General features: G+C 44.4%; 1 protein-coding gene across 2 annotated transcripts in view; it reads left to right on the top strand.

The window, feature by feature from the left end:
* PARVA (parvin alpha) overlaps nucleotides 1-21,270 on the top strand; it is an 89,409-nt gene that overhangs the window by 62,062 nt on the left and 6,077 nt on the right. For both annotated transcript variants that reach the window (XM_034769985.1, XM_034769986.1), the window contains exons 7-12: nucleotides 12,440-12,498; nucleotides 13,594-13,613; nucleotides 15,018-15,079; nucleotides 16,009-16,077; nucleotides 18,332-18,433; nucleotides 19,284-19,356. In XM_034769985.1, the coding sequence (XP_034625876.1) occupies nucleotides 12,440-12,498; nucleotides 13,594-13,613; nucleotides 15,018-15,079; nucleotides 16,009-16,077; nucleotides 18,332-18,433; nucleotides 19,284-19,356 (385 nt within the window). The remainder of the gene's footprint in view (nucleotides 1-12,439; nucleotides 12,499-13,593; nucleotides 13,614-15,017; nucleotides 15,080-16,008; nucleotides 16,078-18,331; nucleotides 18,434-19,283; nucleotides 19,357-21,270) is intronic.

The following is a 21,270-nucleotide window of genomic DNA, read 5'->3' as shown; positions in this document are numbered from 1 at the left end:
TGTAAGGCTTCAGAGGAAAATTACTTTCAATCAAACACTTTCCCTTCCTGATGTGGATGTTATACAAATATTAAAAGGATGAGTTTATCTCAAAGTGCTAATAACCACAATCCAAGAAGCCAAGAATGTACCTATCAGGTCATCCTTAGGAAAAGGACCAAATGGGGAGAGGGAAAAAATGTGAAAAATATATCCATAAGGAGCCAAATCTTGCATTCCTCTTTATTCTGACAAAACTCCCATTGAAGTCAATGGGCTTGTTTCTCCTCTTATGTAGCACAATGGTGTAAATCAGGAGTAATTCTACTCAAGTCAGTGGAGCTACATGACTATAAGGGTATGTCTTTTCTGCCATCACAACTGATTCATGCAAAAAGCCTTGTAGCGATACTTCATCTCTTTTGGTTCCATTCATAATAATTTTGAGCACCAGACTCCCTGACCATGTGTCCATTCAAGTTGTTGTCCAGGTAAAGGTAAACGTAACTTAACTCCTGGAAATGTTTTTGAAATTGATTGATGAGTTTCTTGAAAAGTGAACCTAATACATGTCTGTGTCCATGCGAGCTTTAATCTACCTAGCTTGGATCCCAGAGCAGTGAAGCAGCAGCAGCAACACGGGCTTCAGTTCAGGCTGTATAAGCCTGCATAGAACCCTGGGTCATTACTCAGGGAGCTAGCTCATGCTGAAGTACATGCTACTGTGCCTTCGCTGCTCTGGTACCTGAGTATCCCTACACAAGCTTTAATCATACCCTGTGGCTGCGCTATAGACATACCCTGAAAAGCATTGTTAAGTAGGGGGCAGAATGAGAACCAGGTTTTGTTCCATCACAGACCAAGCAGGACTGGGTCAATGTGCATGTTTCTCCTCTCTTACACTGCTGTAAATCAGGAGTAAGTGCACTGTGGCCAGTGGAGTTTCACTGAGATAGAATCAGTGCAATGTGGGAGGAGATGTAGCCCCACTGAGCCAGATCCAGTGTAAATCAGTGTAATTCCACTGAAGTCAATGCAGCTGCATCGATTTCCAGCAGCTAAGGATCTGCCCAGTAGTTTTAGAATAATTCATCTTTGTGTTTTTATCCATGTGGTTATTTTATACACAGTGGGCCTGATTCTAAATTCCTTATGGACCTGAAATGCCCATTTGAGTGAAATGGAAGTTTCAAGGAACAATAAATGCAGCCTTAGGCTTTTTTTCACTGTTTACATTAGAAAGCCTAGTAGCTTCAAACCCTGATATATTCTGTAAAATAAGGTCATGGCAAGGAAAGCTCAATAGGCTATAAGAGGCCTGTTTTTTAAATGCCACTGTTTGCAATTTGATAAAGATAGAGGGAATGTGTGTGAGTGGAGGTGGAGTGGGAATTGGAGAAAAAATACATTAAAAAGCCCTGAATGTGTTTCAGGTTTTTGTTATCAATTTTATACGCACAACATATGAAGGTTGCAGTGTTGGCTGGGGTTAGTTTACTGTAATACAAATTTGTTTCTGACATAAATAACATGATAAAACCCAACAGGTAATCAGGACAGTGCTTATGAAAGAGTAATTTTAACCTAGATTTCCTTCCTTTGTTTTGCACAAAAGCTGTTAGCAATTAGAGTAATTAAAAATCTAGATTATAAGCCGGTTTCTGAAAAATGATTCACTTGGATCTTCCCTGGTTCATTTCTGTATATTATTCTCCTTTCTCTCCTGTAGATATTTTTATTGACAGTATAGGTATCTTTTTTTTACATGCAGTGAGAGTACTGTTAAATTTCCACTGAAGGGAGTGTGAATGTTCAGGAGACCTGGATCATGCCTTAATTTTGCATTTCTTTACGCTGTATAATATTCAAATGATTATGGGGCAGATTGTGCCTAGCTTGCATGCAAGGGTTGTGGGAAGAGCATAAGAAACCTGGTGCCCATGCATAGTGCCCAAGCACATTGGTGGCCCTGCATTCTCCTTAGTGTAGGAACTGTTCCATTCTAGAACCCTATGGGACATGGTCTGGGCACAAAGAGCAGAGAGTATTGCACCATCCTAAACATGGTTCATTGGGTGCTTGGAAGCTCTACCAACTCTGAAACTCTGAGAAGGAGTGAAGAGTTTTAAAGCAGCGTTGCCTACAGGCTCTCATTAAATCACCTGGACCCAAGAGCACTTCCAAAGATATATTCATTCTCTGAGGCTACAGAATGGTTCCGTACTTCAGCGTCATGGGGCAGATTATAAAAGCAGACATCTCCAAGTTCAATTTATGGGGCCTAATCCTGCAGTTCTTGCATAGGCAAAATTCCTATTGACTTAGTGGGAGTTTTGTCTGAGTATGCACTGCAGCCTTGGGCCACAGTAAAGAAAACACTGCCAAAATGCTCAGTCTGGGAAAGGGGAAAACAGCAAATGATAGACAACACAACCACTTTTATTTTCAGATATCTTCTCCCCCACCCTCCAAGATATGTTTTAATACAGAAATGGCTTTTATAACAAGAAGGATCTGTGACTAGCTGGAGCTTGCGTAGCCTGGAATGCAACCTTACAGTTATTACTGATTAGCGCCAGCAGAACTGTAAATGCATTAACTTCCAAAGGGTAGCTTGTATGTTAAAATTCATTGGTGTGAACACACATCCCTATTTGAAAGGAAGTCTCTGAACTGATACCTAATTCCCTGTGTCTTCAATAGAAGAGGATGAACTTTGGCCTTCATTTCAGCAATGAACTGTGATAAAAAATGTATGAGTTGATATCACGGGTACAAGCTTATTTCCATTTTATGTCAAATAACGGAGTTTTGTAGAACTCAGAATGTTCAGTGGGAATGTATAGAGTTTGATGGGAGAATGGCAAAAATATTTTGATTCAACAAAGTAGAAATGTTTCAATTAATTTAATTTGACTTATAGTAAATATTAATTTTAATATTATATTTAGACATCACTGTAAATGTATGACATACATATAACATATTTTACAGTATTTTAATATAATTTAAGTCAAAATTAAATTAATCAAAACAATAATGTCAAAATTAAAACTTTCAACACTATTGATATGAACTTTTTTGATGATCCCTAATCAAAATATTTTTAAAATTTTGTTTTGCTGATAATTTCAAATTTGGGGGTTTTGTTCCCATTTGAAACAATTTCTTTAAATCATCAGAATATAATGTGCAATGGAAATTCCAAAGCCCAACCAGCTCTATTTATATGGAAGAGCTGACAGGTCACATCCGTCAAAGGCAGCATAGAGTTTGAAAACAAGTTTTTTTTTAAATTTTGTGTCGTCCTGTGGAATTCGTAGTAGCCTTTTTAATGGCGTTACTGGGAAATGGGGGTAGGTTTTGAAACATCTTTGTTTATTTGAAATACCATTTTGGATGGTTAATTCTGAGTCAATAAAATTGCTCCTGCCACCATTTTTTTTTAAATATTGTGTCACTTTCCATTTAATTCAAAGCAATCTACGCAATGACAAATGACTTCTCCATCAGGATCAGCTATTAATGTACACAAGTGCTATATAAGGAGTCTACATGTTTAAAGTTCTTAAATTACTTTTTCAGAGGTCCATTCTCCAATTGCTACATTTGTAGGGTTGCCAAGTTTGGTTGGATGAATTCCTGGAGATTGCCTGATGTCTCTTTTCCCATTAGTTAATGGGGGATTTAGATTCAGAACTCCCCTTAACATTAATAGGAATTTTCTAGTTAGTGAAGTACTTGTTCTTATACTGTACTAGAGAATGTTGTTTGGTCATGTCTTAGATTATTTTGCATACCTGCACAGGGAGTACAAGGACCCTGATTATCCCCCTGCATCACCATCCTACAAAGAGGGATGAACAACTGCCATCTTTTATGCTGCTACTCCCCTCAGGTGCAGACACTGGGCAAAGCCTGGGCTCTGTTCCCCCTCTCCCCTCATAATGCACCACTGCACCTCAGCTCTAGCACAGAGAGGGCCATAAATTGTGCCAGCAAAAAAGGTTTTTTTCTGCCCTGGAGCAAGGGCGAGGAGCCAGATTGCAACTGCATCACAGTCATGTTCCTCCTCAGTTCCTGGGGCAATACAGCCATATACTGCCCCTTACTCCGGCTGCATTTTAAGGTTTCAACCCAGCCCTAAATAATTGGGGTATTACACAGAAAAAATGTGTTCTTCTTCGAGTGCTTGCTCATATGCATTCCATTAGGTGTGCGCGCGCTGCGTGCACGATCGTCGGAGAATTTTCTACCCTAGCAACACCGGCGGGTCGGCTGTGGAGCTCCCTAGAGTGGCGCCTTCATGGCGCTGAATATATACCCCAGCCGACCCGGCGCCCCCTCAGTTCCTTCTTACCGCCCCTGACGGTCGTTGGAACTGTGGAGCGCGGCGTAGCTGTTCTCCACTCTCCCTAGCTTATTCAGTTATTCACAGTTATAGTTATAGTTCTAGTTGTTTATAGTTAAATAGTTGGTTATTCACTTTGTTTATAGTTGTTATATAGTTGAAGGGGATTAAGGGGGTTGTCTCCCCCTTTTTCCCCCGGCCGCGTGGCCGGGCTCATGCCCAAGGCTCCCGGCTTCAAACAGTGCGCCTCCTGTGCTAAGCCTATGCCAACGAGTGACCCGCACGACTCGTGTCTGAAGTGCCTGGGAGAGTCCCATCAAACAGATAAGTGCAAGATCTGTAAGGCCTTCAGACCGAGGACCAAGAAGGAGCGGGACTTTCGGCTCCGGCAACTCCTTATGGAGGCGGCACTTAGCCCGGACGCTCCATCGGCGCGTCAGGCCCCGGCACCTAGCACCTCGGTGCGCAGTGCCCCGGCGGCACCGACCATTCCGACCACGTCGGACAAGCCTCCACGGCACCGGACCTCGTCGGCACCGCACTCACAGCAAGTGCCTCGGCACCGTTCATTATCCCCGGGACATAAAAAATCCCATAAGACGGGGACCTCCGTGCCGAAGACGCCGGCTCCCCCGGTGCCGGGGGTAGAGCCGCGTCCGCCTGTGGAGCACCGAAAACAGGTGCCTCCAGCACCGTCGACTCCGGCTCCGAGGCCGTTGAGTCCGGTGCAGACAGGGTCACCACCACGACCGGCGGTGATACAGTGCCTCCCGTCGACCCCAGAGACCTTCGCGACGGCGAGAGACTTGATCGCTCTCACGGAGCCGGCACCGCCCCAACCACCGGCACCGTCGGCACCGTTGACTCGTCCGGTCCAATCTAGGGGGAAACCTGCCTTGATGCGCCCTCCATCGCAGGGGCTGGAACCACGGCACCGGTCCAGGTCCCGAAGCAGGTCCCCACGCCGCTCGCAGTCCCGGCGCCGGATATCACCTCGGCACCGGTCGTACTCGCGGCCAAGATCTTCGTCGCGGCACCGCTCTACGTCTCGACACCACTATGATCGTCGGCACCGATCAACATCGAGACGTAGTTCTCGGCACCGATACGATCGACGCTCGACGTCGAGAGGCCGCTCCCGGCACCGGGCCTACTCCAGGTCATCGTCTAGGTCCAGATCCGACTCCCGGCACCGGCGAGGTCATCGGCACCGATCGCGATCTCGGCACCGATCGCCGGCACCGCATAGAGATAGAACATCTCCAGACCGGCACCGTGCGGCACCGTATCCCACGGGATTTGTCTCGGCGCAGTCGGCACCGCCATGGCCATCGAGATCGGTGTCTAGCTCCTCTGAGGACATATCGAGATCGGCATACCCCCCTCAGGGGCAAGCCGAGGAGCAAGATATAGGCCATTGGCAGGAGGTAGCAGAGGACCCTGCTCATGGCCCATCTCACTGGTCGTTCTGGACCCCGTGGGCGTACCATCAGGCGCAAGGGGCTCCAGTAACTTCAACCTCTCGCTCGGGTCACTCTGATAGAAGGGCCCCAGAGTCCACCATCTCTCGCCCTCCTCCAGGGGGCATGGCGGCTTCCGTGTCCGCACCACCTGACGTCCTGGACCCAAGGGCAGGTGATGCTCCAGCCCAGAAACAGGGAGACCAGGATCCTCCCTTGGATCCCTTACCACCGGAGGCATCTTCCTCTTCCTCTCCGGATGAGGCAGTGGCGGGCACGTCATGCACAGGTCCACCCCCAATAGATCTTCGGGCTCATCAGGACCTCTTACGTAGGATGGCCCGTAATATGGACCTACAGGCGGAGGAGATAGTGGAGGTGCAGGACCCCACTGTAAATATCCTCGCGGCGGATGCCCCATCAAGAGTGGTGTTGCCCCTGATCCGCACGATCCAGGCTAACGCCACTACGATATGGCAAACTCCTGCCTCTATCCCACCCACAGCGAGAGGGGTGGAAAGAAAGTACTTTGTCCCCTCCAAAGACTACGAGTACTTGTATACCCATCCCCAGCCGTGTTCACTGGTGGTGTCATCAGTGAATGCAAGGGAGCGCCACGGTCAACAGGCCGCAGCGCCCAAATCTAAGGAGGCTAAGCGCCTCGATTTGTTTGGCCGTAAAGTTTACTCAGCCGGAGGGCTGCAACTTAGAGCGGCTAACCAGCAGGCGCTCCTGAGCCGCTACAACTTTAATTCCTGGAACTCTATGGGGAAGTTCAAGGAATTGGTTCCCCAAGAGTCCAGGGAGGAGTTTGGGGCCTTGGTAGAGGAGGGTAAGAAGGTGGCTCGGACCTCCTTACAGGCCTCCTTGGACATAGCGGACTCGGCTGCGAGAACCTTGGCTTCAGGTATCGCTATGCGAAGGACCTCCTGGCTCCAAGTTTCGGGTTTGCCCCCTGAGTTGCAACAAACCCTGCAGGATTTGCCCTTTGAAGGACAGGGGTTGTTCTCGGAGAAGACGGACTCTCGCCTGTAGAGCCTCAAGGACTCCAGGACAATCATGCGCTCCCTGGGGATGCATGTTGCGGGTCCTCAGCGCAGGCCATTTAGGCCTCAGCCTCAGCGCTTCTACCCCCCCCCACCTCGTCAGAGACAGGACTCTGCCCGGAGGCGGGGGCGAGGTGGTAGAAGAAGGTGGACCGGCCCTCAATCTGGTCAGAACCAAGGGCCACCAAGGCCACCCGCAGGCCCCAGGCAGAACTTTTGAAGGTGCGGTCGAGGACGGCGCCCCAGTCACCCCCCAGGATCCAGCCCCCTCCTTTCGGGATCGCCTCTCCCACTTCCACCGTGTTTGGTCCCTTATAACTTCGGACCGTTGGGTCCTTCGCACGGTGGAGAGGGGATACGCTATCCAGTTTTCTTCAATCCCCCCCTCCCACCTCCCTTCCCCGTCCCTCTTCAGGGACCCTTCTCACGAGCAACTTCTTATACAGGAGGTTTCCACTCTCCTTACTATGGGGGCCATAGAGGAGGTTCCAGTAGAGTTAAGGGGCAGGGGATTTTATTCCCGTTACTTCCTGATCCCCAAGTCCAAAGGAGGTCTGCGACCCATCTTGGACTTGCGCGGACTCAACAAATTCGAAGTAAAGTTGAAGTTCCGCATGGTCTCTTTGGGGGCCATTATCCCTTCCCTCGATCCTGGAGACTGGTTCGCCGCCCTCGACATGAAAGACGCATACTTTCATATCGCAATTTACCCGCCTCACAGACGCTTCCTGCGATTCGTGGTAAGCAAAGTGCACTATCAATTTGCAGTCCTTCCCTTCGGCCTATCCTCGGCCCCAAGAGTGTTCACGAAATGTATGGCTGTCGTGGCAGCGTACCTTCGTCGGCAAGGGATACAGGTGTTCCCGTACCTAGACGACTGGCTGGTACGCGGTCGCACCAAAGAGCAAGTTCGAGCTCACGTCCACATAATAGTGCACACATTCAACGAGTTGGGCATCCTACTCAACAAGGACAAATCCACTCTAGAACCTACCCAGAGAATAGAATTCATCGGCGCAGTCCTAGACTCCAGACGTGCACAAGCCATCCTGCCAGACAACCGCTTTTGTACCATCACGAGCCTCATTCAAGGGCTCAGGGCCTTCCCAACTACCACGGTGAGGTCGTGCCTCACCCTGCTGGGCCACATGGCTTCCTGCACGTACGTAACCAGGCATGCCAGACTTCGGCTTCGCCCACTCCAGACCTGGGTGTCATCGATATACCGCCCACATCGGGACAGCCTGAACATGGTGGTCACGGTCCCGAACTCGGTCCTGACCTCCCTCACCTGGTGGCTAGATCACAATGTGGTTTGCGAGGGGATGCCATTTCACGCCCCACAACCCTCTCTGCACCTGGTCACAGACGCTTCATCTCTGGATTGGGGCGCCCATCTCAACGAACACCATACCCAGGGCCTGTGGACTGCACCCCAGATAGCCCTGCACATCAATGTTCGGGAACTGATGGCGGTGCGCCTGGCGTGCCAGGCATTTCTCAATCTCCTACGTGGCCGTTGTGTGTTAGTTCTCATCGACAACACCACGGCCATGTTTTACATCAACAAGCAAGGAAGAGCACGTTCGTCAATTCTATGCCAAGAGGCCATTCGCCTGTGGGACTTCTGCATTGCCCACTCAATCCATCTCACGGCATCGTTCCTCCCTGGAGTCCAGAACACTTTAGCGGACCGACTCAGCAGGTCCTTTCAGACGCACGAGTGGTCCATCCATCCGGACATCATACATTCTGTCTTCCAGAAGTGGGGGTTTCCCCAGATAGACCTGTTTGCTTCTCGAGACAACAGGAAATGCCACGTGTTCTGCTCCCTGCAAGGTCGAGCTCCGGGCTCCCTCTCGGATGCGTTTCTCCTTCCCTGGAAAGACCACCTGTTTTATGCCTTCCCTCCGTTTCCTCTGGTCCACAAGGTACTGCTCAAATTGCGCAGAGACCAGGCACAGGTAATTCTGATCGCTCCAGCGTGGCTGAGACAACACTGGTACACCACACTGTTGGAACTCTCGGTTCAGACACCGATCCCGCTTCCATTATGTCCAGATCTCATCTCGCAGGACCACGGCCGGCTGCGTCACCCCGACCTGCAATCGCTCCACCTCACGGCGTGGTTGCTCCATGGTTCACCCAGGCAGAGCAACAATGCTCACACTCGGTCCAACAGATTCTGCTGAGCAGTAGGAAGCCTTCAACACGGACCACATACTTGGCCAAGTGGAAGCGGTTCTCCTGTTGGTGCGAACAACGAGCCACGTCCCCGTTACAGGCACCTATTCCTCTCATATTGGAATATCTCCTCTCCCTAAAACAGCAAGGGTTGGCGATATCTTCAATTAGAGTTCACCTGGCCGCTATATCAGCCTTTCACCCAGGAGAACTCGCGTCCTCGGTATTCTCTAATCCGATGGTCGTTAGATTCCTCAAGGGCTTAGACAGGATGTACCCACAACAACGTCAGCCCGTTCCGACGTGGGACCTCAACCTGGTTCTCTCCAAGCTCACAGGTCCTCCATTCGAGCCACTGGCCACCTGTTCACTTTTGTACCTATCCTGGAAGACAGCCTTCCTCGTAGCCATCACCTCAGCAAGGCGCGTTTCTGAACTCAGGGCGCTTACATCCGAGCCCCCTTACACAGTTTTCCATAAGGATAAAGTGCAGCTTCGCCCACATCCTGCCTTTCTCCCTAAGGTGGTTTCTCCATTTCATATCAACCAGGATATATTTCTCCCGGTCTTTCATCCTAAACCACATGCTACTCGCCAGGATCAACGTTTGCATTCTCTGGACGTATGCAGGGCCCTGGCTTTCTATATTGACCGCACAAGGCACTTTAGAAAGACAACGCAACTCTTCGTTGCAGTGGCCGACCGAATGAAAGGCTCACCGGTCTCCTCACAACGCCTATCCTCCTGGATTACGTCTTGCATCCGGACTTGCTATGACCTGGCAGGTGTCTCAGCACCGCACCTCACCGCTCACTCCACGAGGGCCCAAGCTTCCTCGACGGCTTTCCTGGCGCAAGTTCCGATCCAGGACATCTGTAGAGCTGCGGTTTGGTCATCAGTCCACACATTTACAGCTCACTATGCACTAGTGCAGCAGTCCAGGGACGATGCTGCATTCGGATCAGCGGTTTTGCACACAGCAATGTCTCACTTCGACCCCACCACCTAAGTTGGGCTTGGGAGTCACCTAATGGAATGCATATGAGCAAGCACTCGAAGAAGAAAAGACGGTTACTCACCGTTGTAACTGTTGTTCTTCGAGGTGTGTTGCTCATATCCATTCCAAACCCGCCCCCCTTCCCCACTGTCGGAGTAGCCGGCAAGAAGGAACTGAGGGGGCGCCGGGTCGGCTGGGGTATATATTCAGCACCATGAAGGCGCCACTCTAGGGGGCTCCACAGCCGACCCGCCGGTGTTGCTAGGGTAGAAAATTCTCCGACGATCGTGCACGCGGCGCGCGCACACCTAATGGAATGGATATGAGCAACACATCTCGAAGAACAACAGTTACAACGGTGAGTAACCGTCTTTTTTTTCAGTAATTTACACAGTGCTGCATGTCTCAGCAGCCATTATCTGAGCCATGTTTAATTAAGAGACATATACAAGCATCACTACAGTTTGTTTCTTTGTTTGCAGTTTTTTAATGTGTAACAACTCTTCCCCCAGTATGAAGTTTTTAGCTAAGTGCAATTGGTACTTTCAACCAGAAATTAGAACTTATTTGGTACTTATTTAAATCTATAGTTACAAAACAAACAAACCTGAAACATACAAACCTGAGGGCTACTATAAGGTGGGTGCATAACTGGCTGGATAACCGTACTCAGAGAGTTGTTATTAATGGTTCCCAATCCTGCTGGAAAGGCAAAACGAGTGGGGTTCCGCAGGGATCTGTTTTGGGACCGGCTCTGTTCAATATCTTCATCAACGACTTAGATATTGGCATAGAAAGTATGCTTATTAAGTTTGCGTATGATACCAAACTGGGAGGGATTGCAACTGCTTTGGAGGGCAGGGTCATAATTCAAAATGATCTGGACAAATTGGAGAAATGGTCTGAGTTAAACAGGATGAAGTTTAACAAAGACAAATGCAAAGTGCTCCACTTAGGAAGAAAAAATCAGTTTCACACATACAGAATGGGAAGAGACTGTCTAGGAAGGAGTACGGCAGAAAGGGATCTAGGGGTTATAGTGGACCACAAGCTAAATATGAGTCAACAGTGTGATGCTGTTGCAAAAAAAGTAAACATGATTCTGGGATGTATTAACAGGTGTGTTGTGAGCAAGACACGAGAAGTCATTCTTCTGCTCTGTTCTGGTTAGGCCTCAGCTGGAGTATTGTGTCCAGTTCTGGGCACCGCATTTCAAGAAAGATGTGGAGAAATTGGAAAGGGTCCAGAGAAGAGCAACAAGAATGATTAAAGGTCTTGAGAACATGACCTATGAAGGAAGGCTGAAGGAATTGGGTTTGTTTAGTTTGGAAAAGAGAAGACTGAGAGGGGACATGATAGCAGTTTTCAGGTATCTAAAAAGGTGTCATAAGGAGGAGGGAGAAAACTTGTTCACCTTAGCCTCTAAGGATAGAACAAGAAGCAATGGGCTTAAACTGCAGCAAGGGAGGTCTAGGTTGGACATTAGGAAAAAGTTCCTAACTGTCAGGGTGGTTAAACACTGGAATAAATTGCCTAGGGAGGTTGTGGAATCTCCATCTCTGGAGATATTTAAGAGTAGGTTAGATAAATGTCTATCAGGGATGGTCTAGACAGTATTTGGTCCTGCCATGTGGACAGGGGACTGGACTTGATGACCTCTCGAGGTCCCTTCCAGTGCTAGAATCTATGAATCTATGAATTAGCACATGCAAGGGTCTTCCTGTATATTGGCCTGATCCATAAAACATTGAAGTAAAACTAACACTGACTTGGAATTTGGATCGGGCCCTGTATATTGTCCTTCATTTTGGAGTTTCTTCCCAAACAAACACAGCCTCTAAGGCAGAGAGGAGCAAAAAATGACAAGTTTGAAATAAAAATAATAATAAGGATGAAGAAAGAGAACAGGGAAAGAAAGGATAGCTAGAATGGGAGGAAAGGATTGCAAAAACTGGGACTACGGGGGCACCCTTTGCCTGGGCTGCTTTTTCAACATAGGCTTCAATTCAGCACACCGGCTCTCTTCAGCGAACCTCCGATTTGTGTGCTTAAGCTGTTTCATGTGCTTTGCTGAACTGGAGCCTTAGAGAGAAAAGTGAGGGAAGAAAAATGGAGAAAGGGGAAGAAACAGATCGTTTAGTCCTTAGGTTCTCTGTTACACAAAGTGACATTTCAAGTCTCTTAGTATTATACCATTGGTGGCCATTCTTAACTTTTTATTTTAACAAGTGAGTTATCTGGACTAAATTCTGTGGAATACATACAAATGGAAATAAAATAATACAGTCAAGTTTGAAAAAAAAATGTAGATTTTTATTTTTATGTTTATCTGATGATATTTGTAGATCATAGATAATTTTTATAGTACCGTAAACATTAAACTGTACTAAACTAAACAAAAACCAATTATTTTTTTTTCCAGAAACGAGAAGGAATCCTCCAGTCCCGACAAATCCTAGAGGAAATAACTGGTAACACTGAGTATGTCAACACCACTGTTGCCAGCAGTTCAGTAATTGAACACAGATGTGTCTCAAAAATTCAACCATTTGGTGATATTTAGATTTCATTATTGGGGTTCCAGGAGGGATCATGCTTCAGCTAGTGATTATAGTTTAGTCTTTACAAGGCTTTCAAACATGCCTCTCAAAATGTAACATTACCGAGTTGGAATTACTAATGACAAAGTAACGGCAAATCTCCAAAAGACTGAGACTAAAGGAAAGGTAGAGCAACTATGTCTGAAATTTGTGCATTTCAAGAAATCTATATTGCATCCTGTTTCAAATACTATAGATTCAAAATTGTCTGAATACGTTTTTCAAACAGACAAGAAGAGGGGTATGTCTTAGGCTTTTACCTTTCACAGTTTAGTTGATGAAGTGTTAAATTATCTCAGAAAAGAAAAAACTGTTCCCCAATATTTCATTCGCCATTAGGCTCTGAAGAAGCATAAGTGACCATGGTAAAACATTTACATGTGATCTCACAGTGCAATGTACAGTGGAAACATTATTCAAGTCCAGCAAGAAGCAACAGCAGAAAATTCTACTTTCTAATAGAGTGAGGAGTGTTCAGGCTAATGACTCATTATTAATTCTCATTATTATGGGTTTATTACAAGTGTGATATTTATATGAAGGATCAAATGAAACAAAACTCTGCAGTCCTTAAGAACCTAGTCTAGGCATTGTTGTTTTGGCTAGCACTTTATTGTAGTGGCCATGACAACTGGATATTTGGGGCAAAGGGAAAAGAGTTCATGAAATAAACATAGCAAAAACCTTCTCCACAAGAGAAGGCTGTTGATTTGGCTCAGCAGTAAGAAGTGTACTATTTGGTATCACCATGAACCTTTATTGAAGCCAACAAGACTATGTTAGTTGATTCAAGATGCTATGAGCCAGAGTCTCAAGTGGGTAAATGGGTGGCGCTCCATTGAACTCTATTAACCTACTCCAGTTTCCACAGAGCTAAGGATCTGGCCATATATGCAGTTTTCTTGTCCATCTTAAAGAAAAGCATGAAGTAAAGTAAATGAGATACATAATAATTGTGTTTTGCTTTTTACTATAGGGCATTATCAGGAAGGTATGGTAAGTTTCATTTGATTATTATCATTTTCTTGAGTGTACATGAATTAATTCTCCTGCAGCTGATCCGTTCAGTCAAACCATAAGTCAGGCCAGGATTTGCAGCTGCCTTGATAAATATATAAATAAATGTGTTGTAGATTGGGATGGCAGTTAACAAATAAGAGGAACATTGATGTCAGCATAGCCATTTTTAAAACAAATTATTTCTTATGCCTTTCAGCAAATGCTATTTTACAGGTGATTGGTGATTTCACCCTAGGACTTCAGTATAAAAATATTAATGATTAGAGGTTCCCAACATGAATGAAAGATGACGTTGCATAATACAACTGCCATTCCTTTTAGAGCATTTGATGCTATGCTCCTCTTTGCTTGCAATGGAGACGCTTAGTCTCTTTTAATTGAAAGAGTTGTTATGATTTTATCCTGAGATTGCACCTTTAATGTCACTGAGACTAAAACCAGAACAATGTTAATCTGGTTTACATAATTTATTCACAGCTGAGTTCAAAAACGCTGGTCATGGAGATGCTTTTTGGGTCAGGCTGTGATAGTCTTATTCATATTGAGTAGAACCTTACTCCATGTAAAATCACCATTGAAGTCAATGGGACTGAGTAAAGTTATCATTCTAGCTCTTTCTGTTTAAGGAGGGCAAAAGCAGCTCTCTGTGGAGTCATTTTGTGCCACCCCAATTACTAGCCAAAATGGAGTAACTTGGGGATGATTCAAGGTCTCTTTTTCTTTTCAGAAGATGAGTCCACTGTTACCTCAGTCCTCCCACCTCTGGTAGGTTGGCTATCTGTCCTGGTCTTTCAGAGATTACCCTAATTTCAGTGGGGTTGTCCTGCAATCTAGGACATTAAAATGTCACAGGACACATTTCACGGTGGCACAAAATCATCTGTACCAAGCATCATTTTACAACTGTGACATGAGGACTTGTTATAATATGGTAACGAAACAAGATCACAATGTAATGCAAGCATCCCATGCACTTTGTTACAAATGTTGCTCTCTCAGTGACTGAAGGTGCAAGTTCACATTGTATATGAATTCATTTGGTTCACTATCTACCTATGCCTAGTTATCAAGGTTTTTATACAGGTAGATATTGATCGTTGTTAATTCTCAGGGAGAAAGTTACAGTTCATTGTTCAGATCACTTCATTAAGCAGCCCAAATCCCAGCGAAAATCTATGTTACTGGCAAAAGACAGTAATAGTTTCTAGGAGATTATAGAAAGAGACGAACAATCAGAATATACAGTAATTGCCGTAAAAAGAAACTACATTAAAAGATTCTGCTGATGCTGTTGGTCTCATTCATGCTCTTTAATTAGTGTTTATTATGCACTTGGATAGCTGTTGCTTGCTATGTTAACAGATTTGACTATTTTTTCAGAACGGGATGCATTTGACACTTTATTTGACCATGCTCCAGACAAGCTCAATGTTGTAAAAAAGGTTGGAAAGTGTTTTATTTCTGAAATACAATTAAGTACCATATTAACATATTTAATGTAATAAAAATTAAACTTTACACTGAAAATGAAAGTCATAATCCTGTGATTACAAATTCTGAGTGTTACATTTATTGCTTTCATCATCATTAATTTTGCTTCAGAAGATAGAACAGGAGAGATATATAGATGTCTCCATTGTAAAGAACTTTGTCATGTAACTCTGGGTATGTCTACACTGCAGTTAGACACCCGCAACCGGCCAGTGCCAGTTGACTTGAGCGCATGGCTAAAGGGCTGTTTAATTGTTGTGAAGACATTTGGTTTTGGGCTGCAGCCTGAGCTCTGGGACCCTCCTACCTTGCAGGGTCCTACAGCCTGGGCTCCAGGCCGAGCCCAAATGTCTTCACTGCAATTAAACAGCCCCTTAGCCTGAGCCCTGCAAGCCCAAGTTAGCTGGCATGGGTCAGCCAGGGGTTTTTAATTGCAGCGTAAACGTACCCTGTATGTAATGTAAAAGAAAACTCAATAGGTCGATCCTTATCTCCGCTGAAGCCAATTGAGAAATGCCAATTTACATTGGCGGATTATCTGCCCCCATGTATTTCAGCTGCTATCAGATTGAAGCCTAGTCTAATGACACAACTCTCTAGACTGCTACAAATCTTTTTTTTTAAGCTTTCTGAAAGAAGAATCACATTATAACAATGTGTTTTAATTATCTGATTAGTGTTCATGTCAGTTCTGTTCCTCTCTCAGAAAACCAATCAATCTAGGAGTAAAATACTTTAAAAATCGCAGGTTTCTGTTTGTAACTTTAAAACATTTAGAAATCAGCTTTAAACAGTGTGCACGTGCAAGTCTAACTTATGGGAAAAGTTGAAACTGCTGCTTTAAAAAGTGTGCCTTGATCGACATGTTCTTATTTTTCAGACCCTCATCACTTTTGTGAACAAGCACCTGAATAAACTGAATTTGGAGGTTACAGAACTGGAAACCCAGGTAAGAATTCATAGCCATGGGAGGACAATTGCACCATACTATACACGTATCATAACTTGTTCAAAAGTTTCACTGGAGTCTTATTAAGCCATCTTCAAAGAAATTATTTCACCCAGGAACCTCTCTGGATTGCTTAATTTTATATAGGGCTTTCATGTGAAGATAAAAACTATACTGCAAATACAATGAGCTATTCTAGTAGTAACTGAATTTCTGGAGCACATTCCCTCAAAAGATTTGTACTTCCTTTACCATTAATATTAATTAATGTTAGCTGTACACTATATAAGGAGGGTCCAGAACAATTTTGGTCATTAGAGATTCCATAGCAGTTTTTGCAGTAAGAATCTTCACCCTGGTATTCTGATCAAATTCCAACTTGGGCAATTGCATTCCAGCTATCTTTACTTAACTCAAATGAATAATCTCATGGGACTGCTGTGACACTTCTCACAGAGACTGCTTACACACAGAAAGTTATTGAGTGTATAAGCAGTTGCATCACTGGGTTCTAAGCCTGAGAGCTTCACAGTGTGACATGGCGCTGGCTCCTCCTCCTTGTTTCCAGTCACTAGAATGCATTGAAAGAAGCTAAAAATACATTAAATATTTCCCTAGTATTCTTTTTCTATATAAACAATTGCTGCAGTTGCCACAAGGAAGTTACATGATGCGATAGGAAGGAAGGTGGTCTGCATGATCACTAGTGAGAGGGGAGATGTCCATAGGGCATTTTTTCCTTTAAGACATGATTCTTTTTACAAAAAAGTCTCAGAACCCCTTGTATAACTGTCTACAAGTCTCTAATAGGTATGGATTTTGCACAGGTGAAATTAAGAACTAGATGGGAGAAGACATATAAAGGCTTTCAGAAATATGGCTTTGTTTCTAAGTGTGTTTGTTTATTCCATTGTTTTCTTACTGAAGAACCCTCATTAATCAACGTCCCTAGAGACCCCTAAAAAATTCATTGAAACTGGATTTCGCTAAGCTGAAAGGTTGATTGTATTTCCAACAGCAGAGAGATGATGAGCAGCTTCAGGGAGACACTGAGCTGCTTCAGATAACCTGGGGAATTGGATAAACAGAATTTGATTAAGTGAGGCTATGTTCTAGCATTGATAGTCGTGATGTATAGATAAGATTGAGATGGCCATTCTATTCTAAACCTCTCTTCACAGTCATTCATGACTTTCTCTGAAATATTGCCTTTGGGCAAAAATTTGCTCATGCCTGGTCTCAGCCCAGGTTCAGAAAAAAATCCATTAATCTGCTTTTGTGTTACACAAGTGTGAAAAGAATACATTTCTTTTTTAAAAAATACAGAATTTGTGTCATCTCAAGGAACTCAAACCCATGTTTTTAAAAAGCTTGACATGCTTATCGTTCTTTGAGGAATGTGATCTTGTTCTGAAATTTTTGAGAAACATGTTTTAAAATTTAAAAGTAACATGTATGAAAACCATGTGCATAATGTGTGAAGTTATGGTTCATAATGAAATAAGGATGCACCATAGCAGTTAGATGGATGCCGTCTACCTATAATTGTATACACTGAAAAATAGGTTAATATGGACTTTACTGAACTCTGGACAATCCTTTTGTTTCTTTATTCCCCTCCTCTTTTTCCAATATATTGAGATTTCTTGTGCAATCATTAGATGACATATTCATTTCTACTTGCTTCTGCTCTGGGGCTATGTGCCATATCACAAACAGTTCGGAAGAGATGGCTGTGCCTCTGCCACAGGGCCAGCAGAATCTGAATTGAAAGTAAAAAGAACAGGAGTACTTGTGGCACCTTAGAGACTAACAAATTTATTAGAGCATAAGCTTTCGTGGGATACTGCCCAAGTGTGTTCCATAGACCAGCCATCCCAAGGCTCCCACACTACAGAAATGGGCTCACAACCCCCTGTTCCTCCAGTGATGAATCTACTTCCCAGTTACCAAATCTACTCAGCCTTTAATGACAAGACGCCCATAACTGCAGGTCTCTGCTGGCCACAACCTCTTTCCAGGGTGTTTATATGCCCACTTGTTTATGTCAGTCTCAGATCAGTTTAGCCATGAAGGCATAACACAGTGTAATACCTGATATAAGCATAAGAAGTCACATAGATTAAATCTTTTGATGTAATTAAAAATGTTTAGGTTAGTAGTGTCGCCAGCAGACAGAGGGTATCTTGCTTATCAGGCAAAATAATTATATGGTTTTAGAATATATACTCAGACATATCATGGTCTCTTACAGTTTGCAGACGGTGTGTACCTAGTGCTGCTAATGGGTCTCCTGGAGGGCTATTTTGTGCCTCTGCACAGCTTTTTCTTGACTCCTGATAGTTTTGAACAAAAGGTAATTCTGTTGTTGGATTTTATATTTTTATATAAAGAAAAACACTTCCTGTAATACACCATACAAACCTTTTTACATAAGACTGATGTACTCTACCTAGGTTAAAAAAAAAAAAAGGAACTACAGTGGTCACCATTAAAAATTCAGCATTTGCCAGCATTTACTACACAGTAGTATTTGAGATACTATGGTTATTGCCTCATCTGAGTAGAGGAGGAAGTTGTGTTAACTGTCTGGTTTCTAGGAAATATTAACTGTTTGTTGGCAGCCACTGCAGTGCTGCCATTGAGCAATACTCAGTATTACCACTGACTTAAATAGGACGTCTGTGGCTGAGTGCTGGCGGAATCAAATTATGAACAACAAAAACTGGACATTTGCAAGATTTCACATAGTTTAAAAATCTGAAGGCATATTCCCTTATATACATAATATACAATTTTAAGACCAAACACTGCCCTTAGTCTTCACACACAATCTCTATTCTCATCCAAGGCAATTCAGCTGTCTATTTGTACCTGGACTGTATAGTGTTCAATTTTTACTATTTTATTTTTATTGATTTTTAAGTAATTTACCAAGCTAACTTGTCTCTCAGTGGACAGTTGAGCCCAATTCCTATTCAGATCAGGACAATCCCATTTGCAAATATTTTGATTTCTGACCAAAAAATACTTGGAATAATGATTAGTTCCCTGATTTCTATGGACTAGATCCTCTGATGTAGGGACCCATGACAACTTACACCATCTGAGGATTTGGCTCTGTAGCCTTAAACACAGCCTATGCTGACCATGTACACTGGGCAGGAAATAATGTACAATAATGAATGTGTTCATTATATTACCAGGTCATTAATGTGTCCTTTTCATTTGAGCTAATGCAAGATGGAGGATTGGAAAAACCAAAACCGAGGCCAGAAGGTATCCTACTTTATTTATTATTAATCTTTTTATCAGTTTAAGGATGAAATCCTATCCTGTGCAGTGGTGTTGCGGGTGGGATGAGGGTACAAGGAACCTTTTAATCGACAAAAGTAGAGAGGCAAGTCTGTCTGTAGTGCTCAGGCAATCTGTGGTTAGGGTATGTGTCTAGCTCTCTTTCAATCAACATCAAGTGCTACATGGGGGTGTATGCTGATCCTCAGAGAAGCAGCATAGTCCTTTCAGCATGTGTTCCTCAGCCCCTCCTTGACAATTCCTGCCTTTGCCAGTAAAAGTGCTTCTGCAAAGGACACAACAGGTGATAATTCTGCTCTGGCCAGGGTAGGACTTATCCATCATGAACACCTGTACTGAACAGTTGATGATATTAATAATATGAAAAATTATTTGTGAATTGTATTGCCCACACATCTGGATAACCCTACTCCCTTCCATTTCACCTTCGCCTGCTAAACCCTCCAAAATGTGCAACATAATTCATAAGGGTTGTGTCGAAGACTTATTCATTGTGGTAGGAAAAGACAAATATCTAACGTTCATTGAGTTGCCTTTGAACACAGTATTTAATTGTGAAAATTCAAAATATTTTGCATTTATATGATCCAATGTTCCCTCATCTTCATGAGATGACTTTTTATACTGGTGAATTTTCAGACTTGCGTCTTATGTATTTCTGCTGCTAAATTTATAGGCAAGAGGTTGAGACTTGGGGGGAAAGCTGAGCCCCACTGAAGATGGTGAGAGTTTCGCCATTGATTTTAGTAGAACCGGAATTTCACCCTTGCACTCTCATATAAAAACATGGGTTTAAGTCCCACTTACAAGGCTGGATTGAGGCATGATATGACATGGAGTGCCTCTGTGGCGCCACTCCTGTAGCCCCGCCCCAGCCATGGTTCCATCTCCCAGTATGAGTAGTGTGGCAGGGACTTCCTCTCCCTTCCCAGAGAAACAGGGACAGCAACTTGGGCCCCTCTTATCCTCTCAGGAGTGGCAGCTCCCTTCTCCCCCTTCCCACCCCTCACTGCTTATATACACACATGCTTCCCTTGGAAGAGCAAGGGTCCCTCAAAAAGGCAGGAATGGCAGCAGGGCCCTGCCCCAGTACTTACACCCAGGCTGTTGGGGTATCTGGCCTTACTGCACTCTGCCGACACACACGCAATGCTTTTCTGGGTGGTGTTGGCTGGACATTTCCAGCACAGTATGGTGTGGAAGTAACACCCCATAGAGATGAATGGGACAGTTCGGACTTTTCACACCTATCATTGCAGGTTGTCTGCAGACTAAGGCTGACATCACTAGAGCATATATGCTATGGTCACCTTTTCAACTATTTCTTTGTAATGATAACAGCTAGAGGCTTAGTCCTAGTCTACACTAAAAAGTTAGGTCGACCCAGCTACATTGCTCAGGGGTGTGAAAAATCCACATCCCTGACTATCGTAGTTAAGCCAGTCTAACTCCCACTGTAGACAGTGTTAGGTTGACAGAAGAAATCTTCCATTGACCTAGCTACCATCTCTCAGGGAGGTGGATTACCTACGCTGACCGGAGAAAACCTCGTGTCGGCATAGGTACTGTTTATATTGAAGCACAACATTGGAATAGCTGCAGCTGTGCCGCGGTAGCATTTCAACTACAGACAAGCCCTTACTTTACAAAACAAACAAACAAAAAAGCTGAAATTCTGACATAATCATAGGCCTCAGGAGCAGGGGTTGTGGGCACAGACCTTTAGGCCTATACCTTAATCTGGCAATATTGATCAGAGTTTTTCACTTCGTGGCTGGAACTATTGCGTGCAGGCCTACTTTAGCTACATTGACGGTGACTATATCACAAGGCCTTATGTTTGGGCAATCAAAGTAAGGTGGTGGAAATAGTGAAATC

This window comes from Trachemys scripta, chromosome 4 (genome assembly GCF_013100865.1).
Source record: "Trachemys scripta elegans isolate TJP31775 chromosome 4, CAS_Tse_1.0, whole genome shotgun sequence".
NCBI lineage: Eukaryota > Metazoa > Chordata > Testudines > Emydidae > Trachemys > Trachemys scripta.
This window is presented reverse-complemented; position numbering and strand designations above follow the sequence as displayed.